The 21,975-nt window shown below is 48.3% G+C and overlaps 1 protein-coding gene across 1 annotated transcript in view; it reads left to right on the forward strand.

Annotated features, from left to right (window-relative positions):
- The window catches only part of LOC144608488 (aquaporin-1-like), a 31,209-nt gene extending 9,442 nt beyond the window's left edge, over positions 1 to 21,767 (forward strand). Inside the window, exons 2-4 of the mRNA XM_078426318.1 lie at positions 10,333 to 10,497; positions 11,974 to 12,054; positions 21,573 to 21,767. Coding sequence (XP_078282444.1) covers positions 10,333 to 10,497; positions 11,974 to 12,054; positions 21,573 to 21,752 — 426 coding nt within the window. The 3' untranslated portion in view covers positions 21,753 to 21,767. The remainder of the gene's footprint in view (positions 1 to 10,332; positions 10,498 to 11,973; positions 12,055 to 21,572) is intronic.
- Positions 21,768 to 21,975: the final 208 nt, after the last annotated feature.

Consider the following 21,975-nt stretch of genomic DNA (forward strand, 5'->3'; position numbering starts at 1 on the left):
AAATCCTCTCGTAATGTAGGCCAACATGCCATTAGCTTTCTTCATTGCCTGCTGTACCTGCACGCCAACTTTCAGCGACTGGTGTACAAGGACACCCAGGTCTCACTGCACCTCCCCCTTACCTAACCTGACACCATTGAGATAATAATCTGCCTCCTTGTTTTTGCCGCCAAAGTGGATAACCTCACATTTATCCACATTATACTGCATCTGCCACGCATCTGCCCACTCACTCAACCTGTCCAGGTCACCCTGCAACCTCCTAACATCCTCTTCACAGTTCACACTGCCACCGAGCTTTTTGTCATCTGCAAACTTGCTAGTGTTACTTCTAATTCCTTCATCCAAATCATTAATATATATGGCAAATAGTTGCGGCCCCAACACCGAGGCTTGCGGCACTCCACTCGCCACTGTCTGCCATTCTGAAAAGGACCCGTTTACTCCTCCTCTTTGCTTCCTGTCTGCCAACGAATTCTCTATCCATGTCAACACCCAACCCCCAATACCATGTGCTCTAATTTTGCTCACCAATCTCCCATGTGGGACCTTATCAAAGGCTTTCTGAAAGTCTAGATCCACTACATCCACTGGCTCCCCTTCATCCATTTTACTTGTCACATCCTCAAAAAATTCCAGAAGATTAGTCAAGCATGATTTCCCTTTCATAAATCCATGCTGACTTGGACTTATCCTTTTACTGCTATCCAAATGCACCGTTATTACCTCTTTAATAATTGACTCTCCTTCATAATTGCCCTCCTTCGTCTCTATATTTGCTCAAATATTCCTCTCTTTCAACCAAGATTTCATTGTTTATCAAAAATCCTGTTGTGCTCAATACTTTAAAGATTTGGTATCAATTGAGGAAACATTTCAAATTTGTAGCTGCCTTTTCTCCTTTAGGTCCATTATGTAACAATCACAATTCCTCCCTCACATTTGGGTCCCGCTTTTTCGGTATGGCATAACAAAGGTATACGATGTTTTCTTGATTTGTTTTCAGATGGTATTTTTAACAGCTTTACCAATTTATCATCATTGTATGGATTACCAGCAAATCATTTTTTTAGGTGCTTCTAAGTGAGACACTTTGTTTCTAAATGTTTTTCTAATTTTCCCTCTTCACCTCCTTGACAAACATGGGATGGTTTGCTTACTTACAAGACACAACAAAGAGGAATTGGTTCAGAGATGTATAACCGCATTCTGGATCTTTGCGATCAGTCCAACTCTAAAACAAGGGCTGCTTGGGCTGAAGAGCTGGGACTTCAACTTACTGAGGAGTGGTGGATAACGTTGTGGGTGGGCTATGCTGTGTCACGTCTTGCATGCGTTCAGTTTAAGGTTATACACAGGGTCCATTTCTCTAAATCAAGACTGCCTGGGATTTATCCAGAGGTGGAGGATAAATGTGATAGATGTTCGGGCCCACACTGTCATTTGAGCAATATGTTTTTCCTTTGTCCACAATTACAGAATTTTTGGTCTGACTACTTTAATATAATGTCTATCGTAATGGGAATACATCTACAGCCTTGTCCATTGGCAGCCACCTTTGGGTCAGGTCGATTAAACTCTGTGCAAAAATAAATGATTAATTTTACATCTTTAATAGCCAGACGTTGCCTACTCCTACAGTGGAAATCTCCGAACCCTCCCTCTGTGTCACAGTGGCTCAAAGATGCAGTGTTTTTTCTTAAACTTGAGAAAATTAAATATACATTGAGGGGATGTGCTGATACATTTTTTCACAAATGGCAACCTTTCTTGGCATACTTTACAGATTTGCAGGTTCTGTCGGACTAAGGGCTGGTTTGTTAAATTCTGTTATGTGTAGGTGCACTCTTCAGTCTTAATTAGCCAGGGAGGGGTGTGTGACTGATGGTGTGGTTGAATTCTTGGGATTTTACTTTACTGAATATTTTTTAATCATTTCTATTTCTTTTATGTTTCTGCATATTCTTGTATTTTTCTTTTGTGTATTATTTGAGTGTTTCTTATTAACGTCTCTTTTCTTCTGTGTGTTAATTTATTTAAAATGTACATCTGCACGTTTGTTGCTATGTCATTTAACTCTGTTCTGAATAAAAATATTTTTCAAAAAAAAATTTTTTTTGAAATAGGTAGAGCAAAGGGGATGATACAGTTCTCAGCGTTGTAGCGCATCAGTTCCAGAGTCAAGGGTAAAAGTCCAATGTCCGCAATGGGGTAGAGGTGAATCGGACAGTACCCTAGCTTATGGAAGGGCCGTTCAGAAGCCTGATAACAGAGGGGGAGAAGCTGTTCCTGAGTTTGGGGGTGCGCACTTTCAAGCTTCTTTACCTTGTGCCAGACAGGAGCGGGGAGAAGCAGGAATGACTGGGGTGGGACAGGGACATGTCTTTGATCATAGACACAAAATACTGTAGTGACTCAGTGGAGCAGGCAACATCTCTGGATAGAAGGAATGATGTTGGCTACTTTTCCCAGTCAGCGTGAAGTGTAGATGAAGTCGATTGTGGGGTGTCTGTGTGATGGACTGGCCTACATCTACAACTCTCGGCAATTGTGTGCAGTTTTGGTCTCCTAACTTGAGGCAGTACGTCCTTGCTATTGAGGCAGTGCAGTGTAGGTTCACCAGGTTAATCCCTGGGATGGCAGGACTGTTATATGAGGAATGATTGGAAAGACTGGGCTTGTATTCACTGGTTTAGAAGGATGAGAGGGGATCTTATAGAGAGGTATAAAATTATAAAAGGGCTGGACAAGCTAGATGCAGGAAAAATGTTCCCAATGTTGGGGCAGTCCAGAACCAGGGACCACAGTCTAAGAATAAAGAGGCCATTTAAAACTGAGGTGAGAAGAAACTTTTTCACCCAGAGAGTTGTGAATTTGTGGAATTCTCTGCCACAGAAGGCAGTGGAGGCCAATTCACTGGATGAATTTAAAAGAGAGTTAGATAGAGCTCTAGGGGCTAGTGGAATCAAGGGATATGGGGAGAAGGCAGGCACAGGTTACTGATTGTGGACGATCAGCCATGATCACATTGAATGGCGGTGCTGGCTCGAAGGGCCAAATGGCCTCCTCTTGCTTTATTTTCTAAGTTTCTGGTGCAGAAATCTCAGGCAAACTGAATTTTGGTTCCTAATACAGACACAAAATGCTGGAGTAACTCGCTGGTCAGGCAACATCTGGAGAAAAAGGATATATGATGTTTTGGGTCGGGACACTTCTTCAGACTGATTCCTAATACCATGGTTGAGGATGGAGATACTCTTGAAAACTCTTCTCTACATCGGCGAGACCAAGCGCAGGCTCGGCGATCGTTTCGTGGAACACCTCCGCTCAGTCCGTCTTAACCAACCTGATCTCCCGGTAGCTCAGCACTTCAACTCCCCCTCCCATTCCCAATCTGACCTTTCTGTCCTGGGCCTCCTCCATTGTCAGAGTGAGGCCCAGCTCAAATGGGAGGAAAAGCACCTCATATTTCGCTTGGGTAGTTTACACCCCAGCGGTATGAACATTGACTTCTCTATCTTCAGATAGTCCCTGCTTTCCCTCTCTATCCCCTCCCCCTTCCCAGTTCTCCCACCAGTCTTCCTGTCTCAGACTACATCCTATCTTTGTCCCGCCCCCTCCCCCGGCATCAGTCTGAAGAAGGGTCTTGACACGAAATGTCACCCATTCCCTCTCTCCAGAAATGCTGCCTGACCCGCTGAGTTACTCCAGCATTTTGTGTCTTCCCTGATAGCTGTTCAGTTGTCTACCAGATCTATGATCTGATTAATTGGTCTCAGATCGCCAAGCTCTGTGTAATGTGTGCGGCTTTCATCATCAGCACACAGGCTCCATGGAGTAAATATCACCAACAATCAGTCCTGGACCAAACCCATTGGAGCTGCAGATGATTGGGTTACATTGGAGGTGCGCTCTAAATTTCTGTGGCGCAGCAGTAGAGTTTCTGCCTCACAACGCCAGAGTCCCGGGTTCGATCCTGACTACGGGTGCTGTCTGTACGTAGTTTGCACTTTTTCTCCCATGAGGTGCGTGCGTTTCCTCCGGGTGCTCCGGTTTCTTCTCACGCTCCAAAGACGTACAGGTTGGTTGGTTAATTGGCTTCGGTAAAGATTGTAAATTGTCCCTGGTACACGTGCTCCCCAGCTTACGATGCTTCGACTTGCGATAGTTCCACTTTGCGATGGTGCAAACGGCAGCCGCCGCTCGCTTCTGGCCACGTGACCGCGCGTATTACAACGCATTTCCACTTACAATACTTTCGGTTTCCGATGGGTTTCTCAGAACGGAACCCCATCGGAAGCTGAGGAGCGCCGGTACACGGGGACTTCTGGTCAGTGTGGTCTCAGTCAGCAGAAAGACAATACACAATTACAATCGATCCATTTACAGTGTACAGATACATGATAAGGGAATAACGTTTAGTGCAAGGCAAAGCCAGCAAAGTCATATGAGGAAAGATTGGAAAGACTGGGTTTATATTCACTGGAGTTTAGAAGGATGAGAGGGGGCCTTATAGAAACGTATAAAATTATGAAAGGACTGAACAAGACAGATGCAGGAAATATGTTCCCAATATTGGGAGAGTCCAGAACCAGGGGCCCCGGTCTAAGAATAAAGGGGAGGCCATTTAAAACTGAGGTGAAAAGAAAAACTTTTTCACCCAGAGAGTTGTGAATTTGTGGAATTCTCTGCCACAGAGGGCAGTGGAGGCCAATTCCCTGGATGAATTTAAAAGAAAGTTAGATAGAGCTCTAGGGGCTAGTGGAATCAAGGGGTATGGGAAGAAGGCAGGCACGGGTTACTGATTGTGGATGATCAGCCATGATCACAATCAATGGCGGTGCTGGGGTGAAGGGCTGAGTGGCCTCCTCCTGCACCTATTTTCTATGTTTCTATGTTTCAATGATATGCAGGGATATGGATCACGTGCCGGCAGGCAGTACTTGGTTGGGCTTGGCGTCATGTTCGGAATGAAGGGCATGTTCCTGTACTGTACTGTTCGAGATTCTAAGCCCTTAAAACAGGACAGGTACAAAATGTATTCTTGGTGGGAACATCAATATCATGGAACATAGAACAGTGCCAGGTTAAACTAATCTCCCCTGCCTGCCTGCATGTGATCTGTTTCCCTCCATTCCCTACTTGTCCAAGTTTAGTTTAGTTAAGTTCAGAGATATAAAGCACATAGAGCCCAATGAGTCCACACTGACCAGCGATCCCCACATATTAATACCATTCCACACACACAAGGGACAATTTCCATTATGATCACAATCAGGCGAAGTGAATAACATTGGTTATCTTGTTACAATGGCACCTGTCAAAGGGTGGGATATATTGGGCAGCAAGTGAATGGTCAGTTCTTGAAGTTGATGTGTTGGATGCAGGAGAAATGGGCAGGAGCAAAGACCTGAGCGACTTTGACAAGGGCCAAATTGTTATGGCCAGACGACTGGGTCAGAGCATCTCTGAAACGGCAAGGCTTATGGGGTGCTCCTGGTCAGCAGTGGTGAGTACCTACCGACAGTGGTCCGAGGAGGGACAAACCACAAACCGGCGACAGGGTGTTGGGCGCCCAAGGCTCATCGATGCGCGTGGGCAACGAAGGCTATCCCGTCTGGTCCGAACCGACAGGTCTACTGTGGCACAAGTCACAGAAAATGTTAATGGTTGTCACGGGAGGAATGTGTCGCCATACACAGTGCATCGCACCCTGCTGTCAATGGGGCTGCACACGGAGGACCAACAGCATATCAGGCAGGTGGTCATAATGTTTTGGCTCATCAGGTCATAATGTTTTGGCTCGTCGGTGCATACCAAGCCAATTAACCTTGGCAAGGGAGGAAACCAAAGATCTCGGTGAAAACCCATGCAGGTCACGGGGAGAACGTAGAAACTCCATACAGACAAGCACCTGTAGTCAGGATCGAACCCGGATCTCTGGCGTTGTAAGGCAGCGACTCTACCGTTATGCCACTGTGCCGGCCTTCTGTCAGGGTAAAGATCATGTTGTGGTAGCAGTCTGCTGGGGTGCAAAGGGTTAAACTCTGCAGGGTTCTGCAACTAAAAAAACACATCTGCAAGATTTAAAACCTTGTTTTGTTGCCAAGTTTCCAGATTAAGCAAAATAAATTAAATATGTGAATTGACCAGTGGGTTCATGGGAACAATTTGAAGGTTTGTGAAATGACTTTCACTCAGTTCGAAAAATCATTTGGTGGTGCAGCGGGTATACCTGCTGCAGTAACTCAGTAACGAGCATCTCTGGAGGAAAAAGGGTAGGTGAGCTGTCAGGAAGGGTCCCAACCCGAAACATTTGGTGCAGTTCAGTTTTGAGATACAGCAAGGAAACTGGCCCATCGGCCCACTGAATCCGCACCGAACAGCACATTAATACTATCCCACACACACACACACGCACACGAGGGACAATTTGTGGCATTTGCAATTTGTGGAATTCTCTGCCATAGAGGGCAGTGGAGGCCAATACACTGGATGAATTTAAAAGGGAGTTAGATAGAGCTCTAGGGGCTAGCGGAATCAAGGGATATGGGGAGAAGGCAGGCACGGGTTACTGATTGTGGACGATCTGACATGATCACAGTGAATGGCGGTGCTGGCTCGAAGGGCCAAATGGCCTCCTCCTGCACCTATTTTCTATGTTTCCATGTTTCATAATTAGATTTTTTTACCAAAGCCAATTAACCTACAAACCTGTACGTCTTTGGAGTGTGGGAGGAAACCGGAGCACCCGGAGAAAACCCACGCAGGTCACGGGGAGAAGGTACAAACTCCGTACAGACAGCACCCGTAGTCAGCTTTGAACCCGGGTCTCTGGCGCTGTGAGGCGGCAACTCTACCGCTGTGCCACTGTGCCACCCATGAACGCCACCTTTCCTTTTTTTCCAGAGATGGTGCCTGATCCGCTGTTACTGGCATAAATCAGCATCTGCAGTTCTTTCCTATTAACGTTTGGCATTACTTGGCTCATGAAACCTACAGGATAAAATGAGTAGTGCATTTCACATGATGTTGCACAGGGGTTATTAAGGACCATATTATTCACAACTACAGGCACCAAATTATCTCTGTGTTGAAGGAACTTTGGACATGGACAAAAGACAAACTGTGATGTGTAGGAAGGTACTGCAGATACTGGGTTGTTGTTCGTCCTTCGGGTTGGAAGATGACCATGACTTCACTTTCAGTTGGAGGACTGGTGACTGTGGGTCCGGAAGTGACTGGTGAGGCCAATCCGGGCCCGGAAGGCAGGCCCACACGTAGGACACAAGTGGATGGGTGCTGCAGTGGAAGTGGAGGTAGCCCGGGCCTTGCGCGCGGTGCGTTTCCTCTGGGCCTCTGCAGTGCGTCTGTTCTCTGCTGCACGGGCTCCTGTGGTGAGCTCGCTACGCCAGGTTGGACGGTCCAGAGCAAGAGACTGAGGTTGATGTCCAAGTCTTTGAGGGACACTTTGAGGCAGTCCTTAAACCGTTTCTTCTCTCCTCCTACTGAGCGCTTGCCCTGACACAGTTCTCCATACAGAAGATGTTTTGGCAGTCGACTCTCGGGCATTCTGACGACATGGCCTGCCCATCTGGCTTGGGCTTTCCGTAGGAGGGTGTGGACGCTGGGGATTCCGGCACGTTCCAAGACCTCTGTGTCGGGAATTTTGTCCTGTAGGAAGGAACTGCAGATGCTGGTTTACACCACAGATAGACCCATAATTTACTCAGAGAGTTGTGAATTTGTGGAATTCTCTGCCACAAAAATTTAAAAGTGAGTAGGATAGTGCGCTCGGGGCTAGCGGAATCGAGGGATATGGGGAGAAGGCAGGCACGGGTTACTGATTGTGGATGATCAGCCATGATCACAATGAATGGCGGTGCTGGCTCGAAGGGCTAAATGGCCTCCTCCTGCTCCTATTTTCTACGTTTAAAATGCTGGAGTAACTCAACAGGTCAGGTAAAAAATAGGTGCCGTTTCGGATCGAGATTGAAGAAGGGTCTCAACACGAAACGTCTCCGTTTTTCTCTCCAAACAAACTACAAAGCCAGGTGATACTAATCTCCTCTGACTGTACCTCTCCATTCCCTGCATATCCCTGTGTCCATATCAAGGCCTCTTAAACACCACTCTCATATCTATGGCCCACAGTCGGTGCTGAACATAATGCCAAGTTAAACTAATCTCTACGTGCACGTGATCCAAATCCCTCCATTCCCTGCATATCCTTGTACCTATCCAGAAGACTCTTAAGCGCTGTTTTCCTATCTGCCTCCACCACCAACCTTGGCAGCGCATTTGTGGGCTGTTCCTTTGCTGATAACAGATGGGAAAAAATGTCCCTGAACCTGGAGGTGTGTATTTTCACTATTCTGTAGCTCTTGGGAGAGGCGAGATGAGGGAGTGACTTGTCCTTGATTGTGTTGGTGGCCTTGCCGAGGCAACATAAGAAGCATGATGGAGTCAATGGAAGGGAGGTTGGTTTGTGTGATGGTCTGGGCTGTCCACAACTCTCTGGAATTTCTTGCAGTCTTGGATGGTGGCAGGTGGCGATGATGAAGGTGATGGGGGAGATGATGGTGTGGGTGGTTGATGGAGATGATGATGGAGATGATGGTGGAAATGATGGTGGAGACGATGGTGAAGATGATGGTGTGGGTGGTTGATGGAGACGATGGTGGAGGTGATGATGGAGATGATGGTGTGGGTGGTTGATGATGATGGTGGTGATGATGGTGGTGATTATGATGGAGATGATGGTGGTGATGATGGTGGTGATGATGGTGGTGATGATGGTGGAGATGATGGTGGAGATCACGGTGATGATGATGGTGGAGATGATGGTGGAGTTGATGGTGGTGATGATGATGGAGATGGTGATGGAGATGATGGTGGGTGTTGATTGTGGAGATGATGCTGGAGATGATGGAGGTGATGATGGTAGGTGTTGATGGTGGAGATGATTGTGGAAATGATGGTAGAGATGATGGCAGAGATGATGGTGGAGATGATGGTGGAAATAATGGTGGTGATGATGGAGATTATGGTGGAGATGATGTTGGAGATGATGATGGAGATGATGTTGGAGATGATGGTGGAGATGATGGTGGAGATGATGGTGGAGATGATGGTGGAGATGATGGTGGAGATGATGGTAGAGATGATGATGGTGGTGATGATGTTGGAGATGAAGGTGGAGATGATTGTGGAGATGATGTTGGAGATGATGGTGGAGATGATGGAGATGATGGTGGGTGTTGATGGTGGAGATGATGATGATGATGGAGATGGTGGAGATGATGGTATTGATGGTGTAGATGATGGTGGAGATTATGGTAGGTGTTATTGGTGGGTGTTGATGGTGGGTGTTGATGGTGGGTGTTGATGGTGGAGATGATGGTGGAGATGATGGTGGGTGTTAATGGTGGGTGTTGATGGTGGAGATGATGGTGGAGATGGTGGTGGGTGTTGATGGTAATGATGATGATGATGGTTGTGATGATGGAGATGATGGTAGAGATGATGGCGATGATGACGATGGAGATTACGATGATGGTAATGACGGTGGGGATGATGGTGGTGATGATGATGGAAATGAAGGTGGTGATGATGGTGGAGATGAAGGTGATGATGATGGTGATGATGATGGTGATGATGGTGGAGATAATGGTGATGATGATGGTGATGATGGTGGAGATAATGGTGGTGATGACGGTGGTGATGATGGTGATGATGATGGTTGTGATGATGGTGATGACGGTGGGGATGATGGTGGTGATGATGGTGGTGATGATGATGGAAATGAAGGTGATGATGATGGTGGAGATGAAGGTGGTGATGATGGTGGAGATGAAGGTGATGATGATGGTGGAGATGATGGTGATGATGATGGCGATGATGGTGGAGGTGATGATGGTGGTGATGTTGATGGTGGTGATGTTGATGGTGGTGGAGATGATGGTGGGGATGATGGTGGTGATGATGGTGGTGATGATGGTAGAAATGATGGTGTGGGTGGTTGATGGTGCTGTTGGTGGAGATGATGGTGGAGATGATGATGGAGATGATGGTGGTGGTGTTGATGGTGGGGGATGGTGGAGATGATGGTAGAGATGATGGTGGTGATGACGGTGATGATGGTGATGATGATGGTGGAGATGATGGTGGTGAAGATGGTAGAGATGATGGTGTGGGTGGTTGATGGTGATGGTGGAGATGATGGTGGGGGATGGTGGAGGGCTGGTCACTGTATGTTGAGGATCGTGTTTGCTGTTACCCATCTCTCTGGCCATTCGTAGGTTGATGTTGGACCATGGTTCTGTTTTTCAGCTTGCAGAGGGCGTGACACCGGGCCAGGGTCTGGGCATCGAGATCATCGTCACCTTCCAGCTGGCGCTCTGCGTCTTTGCCACCACGGACAAGCAGAGGTCCGACCTCACCGGCTCCGGCCCACTGGCCATCGGGCTCTCGGTTGTCATGGGCCACCTGATGGCGGTGAGTAAGGTCGACCCAGAGGACCTGTCGGGTTGAGCAGGATGTTGCAAGGGTGCCCTCAATGTGTTGCTCAATGGAATTGAAAGGTACAGCTTGGGAAACAGGCCCTTCAGCCTTCGAGCCCGTGCCCACCAGCGATCACCCGCTCACACTAGTTTTGTAATGTACAGGGAATGGAGGGAGATGGATTGTGCAGGCAGGTAAGAGTTGGATTTGACATCAGGTTTGGCACAGTCATTGTGGGCTGAAGGGCCTGTTCCTATGCCGTACCACGGTATGTTCCATGTTAAGATATTTGGACAGATATATGGATAGGAAGGTTTTCAAGGCAATGCAGGCAAATGGGACTAGCCCAGAATGCCAACCTGGTCGGCATGGACAAGATGTGCTGAAGGGCCTGTTTCCGAGCTGAGTCGCTCTTTGACTCAGTGAGAGCCATGCACTATCCATACTTATTGGGCAGCACAATAGCACAATGGCAGAGTTGCTCACTCATAGCGCCCGACGCCCAGATTCGATCCTGACCTTGGGTGCTGTCTGTGCGGAGTTTGCTCGTTCTCCCCGTGGCCACGTGGGTTTCCTCCGGGTGATCCGGTTTCCTCCCACACCCCAAAGACGTACAGGTTTCTTGGTTAATTGGAATTTGTGAATTGCCCCTAGTGCGAAGGGAGTGGATGAGAAACATCGAAACATAGAAAATAGGTGCTGGAGGAGGCCATTTGGCCCTTCGAGCCAGCACCGCCATTCATTGTGACCATGGCTGATCATCCACAATCAGTAACCCGTGCCTGCCTTCTCCCCATATCCCTTGATTCCGCTAGCCCCCAGAGCCCCATCTAACTCTCTTTTAAATTCATCCAGTGAATTGACCTCCACTGCCCTCTGTGGCAGAGAATTCCACAAATTCACAACTCTCTGGGTGAAATATATTTTTTCATACCTCAGTTTTAAATGGCCTCCCCTTTATTCTTAAACGCCCCTGGTTCTGAACTCCCCCAACATTGGGAACATTTTTCCTGCATCTAGCTTGTCCAGTCCTTTTATAATTTTATATGTGTCTATAAGATCCCCTCTCATCCTTCTAAACTCCAGTGAATACAAGGCTAGTCTTTCCAATCTTTTCCTTACATGACAGTCCCACCATCCTGGGGATTAACCTCCTGAACCTACGCTGCACTGCCTCAATAGCAAGGACGTCCTTTCTCAAATTAAGAGACCAAAGCTGCACACAGTACTCCAGATGTGGTCTCACCAGGGCCCTGTACAACTGCAGAAAGACCTCTTTACTCCTACACTCAACTACTCTCGTTATGAAGGCCAACATGCCATTACCAAGTGGGATAACATAGAACTGGTGCGAACGGGTGATCTTACCTGCCTGCACAATCCATCTCCCTCCATAGACTCGGTGGGCCGAAGGATTGTTTCCATCCTGTGTCTCTAGACTAAAACAAAGACTATTTCTTTTCTCTGCAGATTAGCTACACTGGATGTGGGATTAATCCAGCGCGATCCTTCGGTCCAGCCGCTGTTACTGGTAACTTCACGAATCATTGGGTGAGTTGACACCTGGACTGGGCGGTGGAAACCAATATTCCATTGGGTCTCAGTCCTCGTCTTGGGTGGTGGTGGAGGCCTTTTAAAAACTTTTGATAGGCACATGGATATGCAGGTGATGGAGGGATCTGGGTTATGCGCAGGTAGATAATTGATTGTCTCATTCATAGAATCATAAATTGATACAGTGTGGAAACAGGCCCTTCGGCCCAACTCGCCAACACCGTCCAACAATGTCCCAGCTACACTAGTCCCACCTGCCTGAACATGGTCCATAACCCTCCAAACTTGTCCTATCCATGTACCTGTCCAACTGTTTCTTAAACGATGGTAGTTTCCTCAACTAGGCAGCTTGTTCCATACACCCACCACCTTCTTGTGAAAAAGTTACCCCTTGGATTCCTATTAAATCTTTTCCCCTTCACCTTGAAAGTACGTCCTCTGGTCCTCAATTCCCCTACTCTGTGCATCTGCCCGATCTATTCCTCTCATGATTTGGTAATGGCATCATGTTTGTCACGTTTCTTGTGTTCTATTGTTCGATGTTCTTAAATCCGATAATGGAGTCATAGTCATAGAGTCACACAGCGTGGAAACAGGCCCACTGGCCTAACTTGCCCACACCGACCAACAGGCCCCAGCCACACTAGTCTCATTTGTCTGTGTTTGTTCCCAACATTGGGGGAGTCCAGAACCAGGGCCACAGTCTAAGAATAAAGGGGAGGCCATTTAAAACTGAGATGAGAAAAAACCTTTTCACCCAGAGAGTTGTGAATTTGTGGAATTCTCTGCCACAGAAGGCAGTGGAGGCCAATCACTGGATGAATTTAAAAGAGAGTTAGATAGAGCTCCAGGATATGGGGAGAAGGCAGGAATGGGTTACTGATTGTGGATGATCAGCCATGATCACAATGAATGGCGGTGCTGGGTTGAAGGGCTGAATGGTCTCCTCCTGCACCTATTTTCTATGTTTCCAAGTTTCTATCCCTCTAAACCTGTCCTATCCATGTACCTGTCTAAATGCTTCTTAAATGTTGCGATGGTACCTGCTTCAACTACCTTCTCTGGCAGCTCGTTCCATATACCTGTCAGATCCTTGCCTTGATAAACACACTTTAACATAAACGCCTTGCTTTGTTTGCCCGCCATTCCTTTACATCACCACACCATTTAAATGTGACATCATTCACCATGGCATCACCCACTACTAAAACATTACCCCTCAGGTACCTATTAAATTTTCCCCGCCTCACCTTAAACCTATATCCTCTGGTTCTTGATTCTCCTACTCTGGGCAAGAGACTCTGTGCATCTACCCGATCTATTCCTCTGACAATTTTGTACACCTCTATCAGATCACCCTTCATCTTCCTGCGCTCCAAGGTATAGAGTCTTAGCCTACTCAACCTCTTCCTGTAGCTCACACCCTCGAGACCTGGCAACATCCTGGTAAAACCTCTGCATTTTTTTCCAGCTTGCAAAAAACATCCTATACATGAATATAATCATACCAAACTCGTACAATAGGTAAAGCTAAGAGAAGAGTGCTTCTGTAATGAGTATGTTACAATGCTGAGAGCTATACTTTGCACTCTTCCCCTTTGCATTCATAGTTTGGAGTCATCTATACATCTATACATCCCCAGAACCAGCCAATTTCCCTCTACCAACTCTCTCCTCCGCCTAGCAGAGCTGGTCCTTACCTTTAACAACTTCTCCTTCAACTCCACCCACTTCCTCCAAGTCCAAGGCGTAGCTATGGGCACCCACATGGGCCCCAGCTGTGCCTGCCTCTTTGTAGGGCACGTTGAACAATCCCTGTTCCAGGCGTACACTGGCCCCATCCCCGAACTCTATCTCCGTTGCATTGACGACTGCATTGGTGCTACCTCCTGCACCCATGCAGAACTCACTGACTTCATTAACTTCACTACTAATTCCCGTCCTGCACTCAAATTCACTTGGACCATCTCCGACACCTCCCTACCTTTTGCAGTCTCCAACACAGGAGACAGACTCTATCCCCTACTCCCAATTCCTCCGTCTACACCGCATTTGCGCACAAGATGAGGTGTTCCATCCCAGGACATCGGAGATGTCTTCATCCTTTAGGGAACAGGGGTTCTGCTCTTCCATCATAGATGAGGCCCTCACTAGAGTCTCCTCAATATCCTCTTGCTTCCTCTCCTCCCAGTCGCAACAGAGACAGAGTCTATTCACACTTTTGGCCAACATCCCTATAAATCTTTCCTTTCCATGTACCTTTCCAAAACTCTTTTAAATGCTGTTATAGTTCCTGCCTCAACTACCTCTTCTGGCAACTCGTTCCATATACCCACCACTCTCTGAGTGAAAAAATTATCCCTCACGTTTGTATTACATCTTGTTCCTCTCACATTAAACATATGCCCTCTTGTTTTTGATTCCCCTAACCCTAGCTTATCCAACCTCTCCCAATTTATTCCTCTCATGATTTTGTACACCTCCATAAGATCACCCTCAGCCTGTTCAACCTCCCCCACAGCTCAGGTCCTTCAGTCCCATTTTGTACAAAGTGTGGACTCACCAACATCTTGTACAAGGTAGACACGAAATGCTGGAGTAACTCAGCGGGTCAGGCAGCATCTCGGGAGAGAAGGAATGGGTGACGTTTCGGGTCGAGACCCTTCTTCAGACTGATGTCAGGGGAGTGGGCGGGACAAAGATAGGATGTCGTAGGAGACAGGAAGACTAGTGGGAGAACTGGGAAGGGGGAGGGGAAAGAGAGGGACAGAGTAACTGTCTGAAGTTAGAGAAGTCAATGTTCATACCGTTGGGGTGTAAACTGCCCAAGCGAAATATGAGGTACTGTTCCTCCAATTTGCGCTGGGCCTCACTCTGACAATGGAAGAGGCCCAGGACAGAAAGGTCAGATTGGGAGTGGGAGGGGGAGTTGAAGTGCTGAGCCACCGGGAGATCAGGTTGGTTAAGGCAGACTGAACGAAGGTGTTCAGCGAAACGATCGCTGAGCCTGCACTTGGTCTCGCCGATGTAGAGAAGTTGACATCTGGAACAGCGGATACAGTAGATGAGGTTGGAGGAGGTGCAGGTGAACCTCTGCCTCACTTGGAAAGACTGTTTGGGTCCTTGGATGGAGTCGAGGGGGGAGGTTGTACAAGGTGTGTTCCCAACAACGTCTTGTACAAAGTGTAGTCTCACCAATATTTTGTACAAAGTGTGTTCTCACCAAAGTCTTGTGCAAGGAATGGTCTCACCAACGTCTTGTGCAAAGTGTGGTCTCACCAATGCCTTGTACTAAATGTTATTCCCATTATCCTGTATCTGTACAATGTGGACATCCTGATTGGAATCATGTATTGCCTTTCTGCTGACTGGATAGCACGCAAGAAAAAAGATTTTCATTGCACCTTGGTAGATGTGAAGATCAACTAAACTAAACTAAACAAGGCGTGGTCTCACCAACGTCTTGTACAAGGTGTGATCTCACCAACGTTTTGTACAATGTGCGGTGTCACCAATGTCTTGTACAAGAGTGTGGTCTCACCAATGTTTTGTACAAGCAGTGGGCTCACCAACATCTTGTTCAATGTGTGGTCTCACCAATGTCTTGTACAGGGTGTGATCTCACCAATAGAAACATAGAAACATAGAAAACAGGTGCAGGAGGAGGCCATTCGGCCTTTCGAGCCAGCACCGCCATTCATTGTGATCATGGCTGATCGTCCCCAATCAATAACCCGTGCCTGCCTTCTCCCCATATCCCTCGATTCCACTAGTCCCTAGAGCTCTATCTAACTCTCTCTTAAATCCATCCAGTGATTTGGCCTCCACTGCCCTCTGTGGCAGAGAATTCCACAAATTCACAACTCTCTGGGTGAAAAAGTTCCTTCTGACCTCGGTTTTAAATGGCCTCCCCTTTATTCTAAGACTGTGTGGCCCCTGATTCTGGACTTGTCCAACATTGGGAACATTTTTCCTGCATCTAGCTTGTCCAGTCCTTTTATAATTTTATATGTTTCTATAAGATCCCCTCTCATCCTTCTAAACTCCAGCGAATACAAGCCTAGTCTTTTCAATCTTTCCTCATATGACAGTCCCGCCATCCCAGGGATCAATCTTGTGAACCTACGCTGCACTGCCTCAATTACAAGGATATCCTTCCTCAAATTAGGAGACCAAAACTGTAAACAATACTCCAGATGTGGTCTTACCAGGGCCCTGGATAACTGCAGAAGAACCTCTTTACTCCTATACTGAAATCGTCTCGTTATGAAGGCCAACATGCCATTAGGTTTCTTCACTGGCTGCTGTACCTGCACGCCAACTTTCAGTGACTGGTGTACGAGGACACCCAGGTCTCGCTGCACCTCCCTCTTTCCTAACCTAACTCCATTGAGAAAATAATCGTCCTCCTTGTTTTTGCTGCCAAAGTGGATAACCTCACATTTTTATCTATATTATACTGCATCTGCCACACATCTGCCCACTTACTCAACCTGTCCAAGTCACCCTGTAACCTCCTAACATTCTCTTCATAGTTTACACTGCCACCCAGCTTTGTGTCATCCGCAAACTTGCTAGTTTTGCTTCTAATTCCCTCTTCCAAATCATTAATATATATGGCCAAGAGTTGCGGCCCCAACACCGAGCCTTGCGTGAACACCGTGTCTTGTATAATGTGCAGTCTGACCAACGTCTTGTACAAAGTGTGGTCTCACCAACGTTTTGTACAAGGAGTGCGCTCAGCAAAGTCTGGTACGAGTGTGTTCTCACCAACGTGGTGTGCCACGAGTGGCCTCACCACTCTGATCCCTGTGGCTTCACTCACCGCTTGTTCAGGCTTGCTGTTGCCTGATCGCCTGTTCAGGCGTGCTGTTGTCTGATCCCTGTGGCTTCACTCACTGCCTGTTCACGCGTGCTGTTGCCTGATCCCTGTGGCTTCACTCACCGCCTGTTCAGGCTTGCTGTTAGAGTCATAGAGTCCTACAGCACAGAAAGAGGCCCTTCGGCCCATCGTGTCCGTGCCGCCCGTTACCAAACACAGTCTAATTTTAATCCCATTTTCCCGCATTTGGACCGTAGCCCTGAATGTTGTAGCATTTCAAGTGCCCATCCAAATGCCTCTTAAACGTTGTGAGTGTTCCCGCCTCCACCACCACCCCAGGCAGTGAGTTCCAGACTCCAACCACCTTCTGGGTGAAAAAGTTCTTTCTCACATCCCCCCGAAACCTCCCTCCCCTTACCCTGTATCTATGTCCCCTCGTTGTTGAACCTTCCACCAGTGGAAGAAGTTCCCCGCCATCTACCTTATCTATGCCCCTCATGATCTTGTACACCTCGATCATGTCCCCTCTCAGCCTTCTCTGCTCCAGGGAAAACAACCCCAGTCTGCTCAGTCTCTCCTCATAGCCGAGGCCCTTCATCCCTGGCAGCATCCTGGTGAATCTCCTCTGCACCCTCTCCAAAGCTATCACATCCTTTCTATAATGTGGTGACCAGAACTGTACACAATACTCCAGCTGTGGCCTCACCAGTGTTCTGTACAATTCCATCATTACCCCCCTACTTTTATATTCGATGCCCCGGCTAATGAAGGCCAGTAACCCATATGCCTTTTTGACCACCCTGTCCACCTGTCCTGCTGCCTTCAAGGACTTGTGTACCTGTACTCCAAGGTCCCTCTGTACCCCTGTCTTCCCTAGGGTCCTTCCATTCATGGTGTACTCCCTCTCCAAGTTATTTCTGCCAAAGTGCATCACCTCGCACTTTTCAGGATTAAATTCCATCTGCCACTGCTCCGCCCATCTGACCATCTCATCTATATCTTCCTGCAGCTTGCAGATCCCTTCCTCGCTATTCACCACCCCCCCTAACTTTGTGTCATCTGCAAACTTGCTGATCATGCCCTGTACGTTGACATCCAGATCATTAATGTAGATTACAAACAGTAAGGGACCCAACACCGATCCCTGCGGCACCCCACTGGACACCGGCCTCCAGTCACAGAAGCAACTTCTACCATCACCCTTTGCCTTCTGTCACTAAGCCAGTTTTTTAATCCATTTTGCCAAGGTGCCCTGGATCCCATGGGCTCTTACCTTCTTGACTAGTCTCCTGTGTGGGACCTTGTCAAAAGCCTTACTGAAATCCATGTATACCACATCCACTGCACTACCCCCATCTACCTCCTTGGTCACCCCTTCAAAAAATTCAATCAAGTTAGTCAGACACGACCTTCCATTAACAAAGCCATGTTGACTATCCTTAATTAACCCTCGATCCTCCAAGTGAAGACTGATTCTGTCCCTCAGAATCTTTTCTAGCAGCTTCCCCACCACCGATGTCAGACTCACCGGCCTGTAGTTCCCAGGTTTATCCCTACTGCCCTTTTTAAATAATGGCACCACATTAGCTATCCTCCAGTCCTCCGGTACATCCCCTGTTGCAAGAGAGGCTCTGAAAAGTTGTGCCAGAGCCCCCGCAATCTCCTCCCTTGCCTCTCTCAGCATCCTGGGATACATCTCGTCAGGGCCCGGAGACTTATCCACTTTTAAGCCTGCCAGAGCCTCCAGCACCGCCTCCCTGTCAATAGCAATATGCTCAAGAACATCACAACCCTCCTGCTCCATTTCTAAGTCCGCATCGCCCTCCTCCCTCGTAAAAACAGATGCAAAAAATTCATTTAAAACATCTCCTACATCCTCTGGCTCCACACACAGCTTTCCACTATGGTCCCTGATGGGCCCCACTCTTTCCCTCGTTATCCTCTTACCCTTGATATACTTATAGAACACTTTGGGATTTTCTTTTATTTTGCCCGCTAGTGCGATCTCATGGCCCCTTTTTACTCTCCTAATTTCTTTTTTAAGAACCGCCCTACACCTTCTGTATTCCTCTAATGATGTCTGTGCCTTAAGTTCTTTATGCCTTCCAAAAGCCCCCCTTTTTTTTCGAATCAATTCTACTATATCGTTCGACATCCAAGGTTCTTTGGACTTGTTTGTCCCACCCTTAAACTTTAGGGGAACATGCTTCCTCTGTACTTTTTCAATTATTCCTATGAATAACTCCCACTGTTCTGATGCGGTCCTCCCCACGAGAAGCTGATCCCAGTCCACCAGGGCCAACTTCTGCCTTATCAGATTAAAATCGGCCTTGCCCCAATTTAGAAATTTTCCCTCTGGTCCCTCTTTATCCTTTTCCATTACCACCTTAAATATCACTGAATTGTGATCACTGTCACCAAAGTCCTCTGCTACTGACACTTCAGCCACCTGTCCGGCCTCATTTCCCAAGATTAAGTCCAATACCACCCCCTCCCTTGTTGGACTTTCAACATATTGGCTCAAAAAGCCCTCCTGGATGACCCTTAGGAACTCTGCACCCTCTGGGCCCTTGACACTTTGGCTATCCCAATCAATATTCGGGAAGTTGAAATCCCCTACTATTACTACCCTGTTGTTTTCACACACCCCCGAGATTTGCCTACAAATATGTTCTTCTATTTCCCTCTGACTGTTTGGGGGTCTGTAGTATACACCCAGTAAGGTGCATGCCCCTTTTCTATTTCTCAATTCCACCCAAATAGCCTCATTTGAGGAACCCGCTAATATGTCATCCCTTCTTACAGCAGAAATAGATTCTTTGATTAATACTGCAACACCCCCTCCCCTTTTTCCCTGCTCTCTGTCTCTCCTGAAGATTCTATATCCTGGAATATTGAGCTGCCAGTCCTGCCCTTCCTTCAACCATGTTTCCGTAATGGCAACAATGTCGTACTCCCATGTGTTCAGTAACACCTTCAATTCATCCCCCTTGCTTCCAATACTCCTTGCATTAAAATAAATGCCGTTCAGACTTGCCCTACCCCATTGTGCTGGGGCATTCTTGTTCTGCCTCCTAATCTGACCAGTTTTTTCCTCTATATTTTCCTTCTCCTCACCCCCTATACTAGCTCCATGCTGTATCCCAACCCCCTGCCAAATTAGTTTAAACCCTCCCCAACAGTGCTAGCAAACCTCCCCGCCAGGATATTGGTCCCCCTCTGGTTAAGGTGGAGACCGTCCGGCCTATACAGTTCCCACCTTTCCCAGAAACAAGCCCAATTATCCAGAAAAACGAATCCCTCCCCCCTGCTCCAACTCCTGAGCCACACATTAAGCTGCTCTATCCTCCTATTTCTATACTCACTAGCTCGTGGCACAGGGAGTAATCCAGAGATTACAACCTTAGAGGTCCTGCACTTCAATCCTCTACCTAGCTCCCTAAATTCTTGTTTCAGGACCTCATCCCTCGTTTTACCAATGTCGTTGGTTCCAATGTGTACAATGACCTCTGACTGGTTCCCCTCCCCCTTCAGGATGTCCTGCAGCCGTTCCCTGACATCCTTGACCCTGGCACCAGGGAGGCAACAGACCATCCGGGTCTCCCGACTGCGTCCACAGAATCGCCTATCTGACCCCCTCACTATAGAGTCCCCTATCACTATCGCTCTCTTCTTCCTTTCCCTACCCTTCTGAGCAACAGGGCCGGACTCCGTGCCAGAGGCCCGGGCGCCGTCGCTGCCCCCAGGTAGGCTGTACTCCCCAACAGATCCTAAACAGGAGTATTTATTGCCAAGGGGTACATCCACTAGGGTACTCTCTAGTCCCTGCCTCTGCTCCTTGCCCCCCCTAACCGTGACCCACTTGTCTACCTCCCTTGGTCTTGGAGTGACCACCTCTCTATAACTCCTCTCTATAACCTCCTCACTCTCCCTGACCAGACGGAGGTCATCAATCTGCCGCTCCAGGTTCCTAATACGGTCCCTTAGGAGCCCCATCTCGTCGCACCTGGCGCAGATGTGGATGTCTGGAAGACTATCAGACTCCCAGATTCCCCACATATGACACCCAGAGCAATAAACTGCCCTAGCACTAATACTCCCCCTTAACTGGGAACGTTGCAGAGTGGTCTGCTCCAACCGCTCCTGGGCCTCTGTAAGAACAAAGCCCCGTGCTCGGTTTCCAAAAACTATCGCCCGGACGCTACTCCAACCGCTCCATCCGCCCACCCAAAAGAACTGAGTGATCTCCTGGGAGAGGCGAAAAACCGGATTAAAAACCCAGGCCAATTTGGGAAAAAAAATTCGGGAAATTCCTCTCCGACCCCAAGCTAGGCGATCGAAACTTGTCCGGGAGATCACACAGGTCTTACTCCTTACTATCCCCACACAATACTACGGTCTCTGCTCTCGCTCACACACTGTTGCCTGATCGCCTGTTCACGCGTGCTGTTGTCTGATCCCTGTGGCTTCACTCACTGCCTGTTCACGCGTGCTGTTGCCTGATCGCCTGTTCAGGCGTGCTGTTGTCTGATCCCTGTGGCTTCACTCACTGCCTGTTCACGCGTGCTGTTGCATGATCCCTGTGGCTTCACTCACCACCTGTTCATGCGTGCCGTTGCCCGTGTCGCTCGTTGCCTGCAGTGTGCCGTAGCTCGGGGGCTGTCTGACGCCTGCCTTCTTCCCCTCTGGCCAGCTGTACTGGGTGGGCCCGGTGATCGGAGGGGTGGCAGCCGCGCTGCTCTACGACTTTGTGCTGACCAGCCGGCCGGAGCACGTGTCCGAGCGGCTGAAGGTGCTGACCAGCGGCCCGGCCGAGGAGTATAACGTGGAGTCCGAGGCAGACAGCGCCAGGATGGAAATGAAGCCCAAGTGAAGACGGGGGCTGTAGGGGGGATGGGGGAGGGGGGGGTGGCCGCAATGGGGGGGGGGGCAGCAATGGGGGGGGGAGGGGGGTTGCACCATGGGGAGGGAGCATAGAGAGGAGGAGTGGGGAGGGGAGGGGTGGGGGCGATGGAGGGTCGGGGAGTGATGGAGGGGAATGGTCGGGGAGTGATGGAGGGGAAGGGTGGGGGGGGATGGAGGGTCGGGTCGGGGAG

This window comes from Rhinoraja longicauda, chromosome 2, assembly GCF_053455715.1.
Source record: "Rhinoraja longicauda isolate Sanriku21f chromosome 2, sRhiLon1.1, whole genome shotgun sequence".
NCBI lineage: Eukaryota > Metazoa > Chordata > Chondrichthyes > Rajiformes > Arhynchobatidae > Rhinoraja > Rhinoraja longicauda.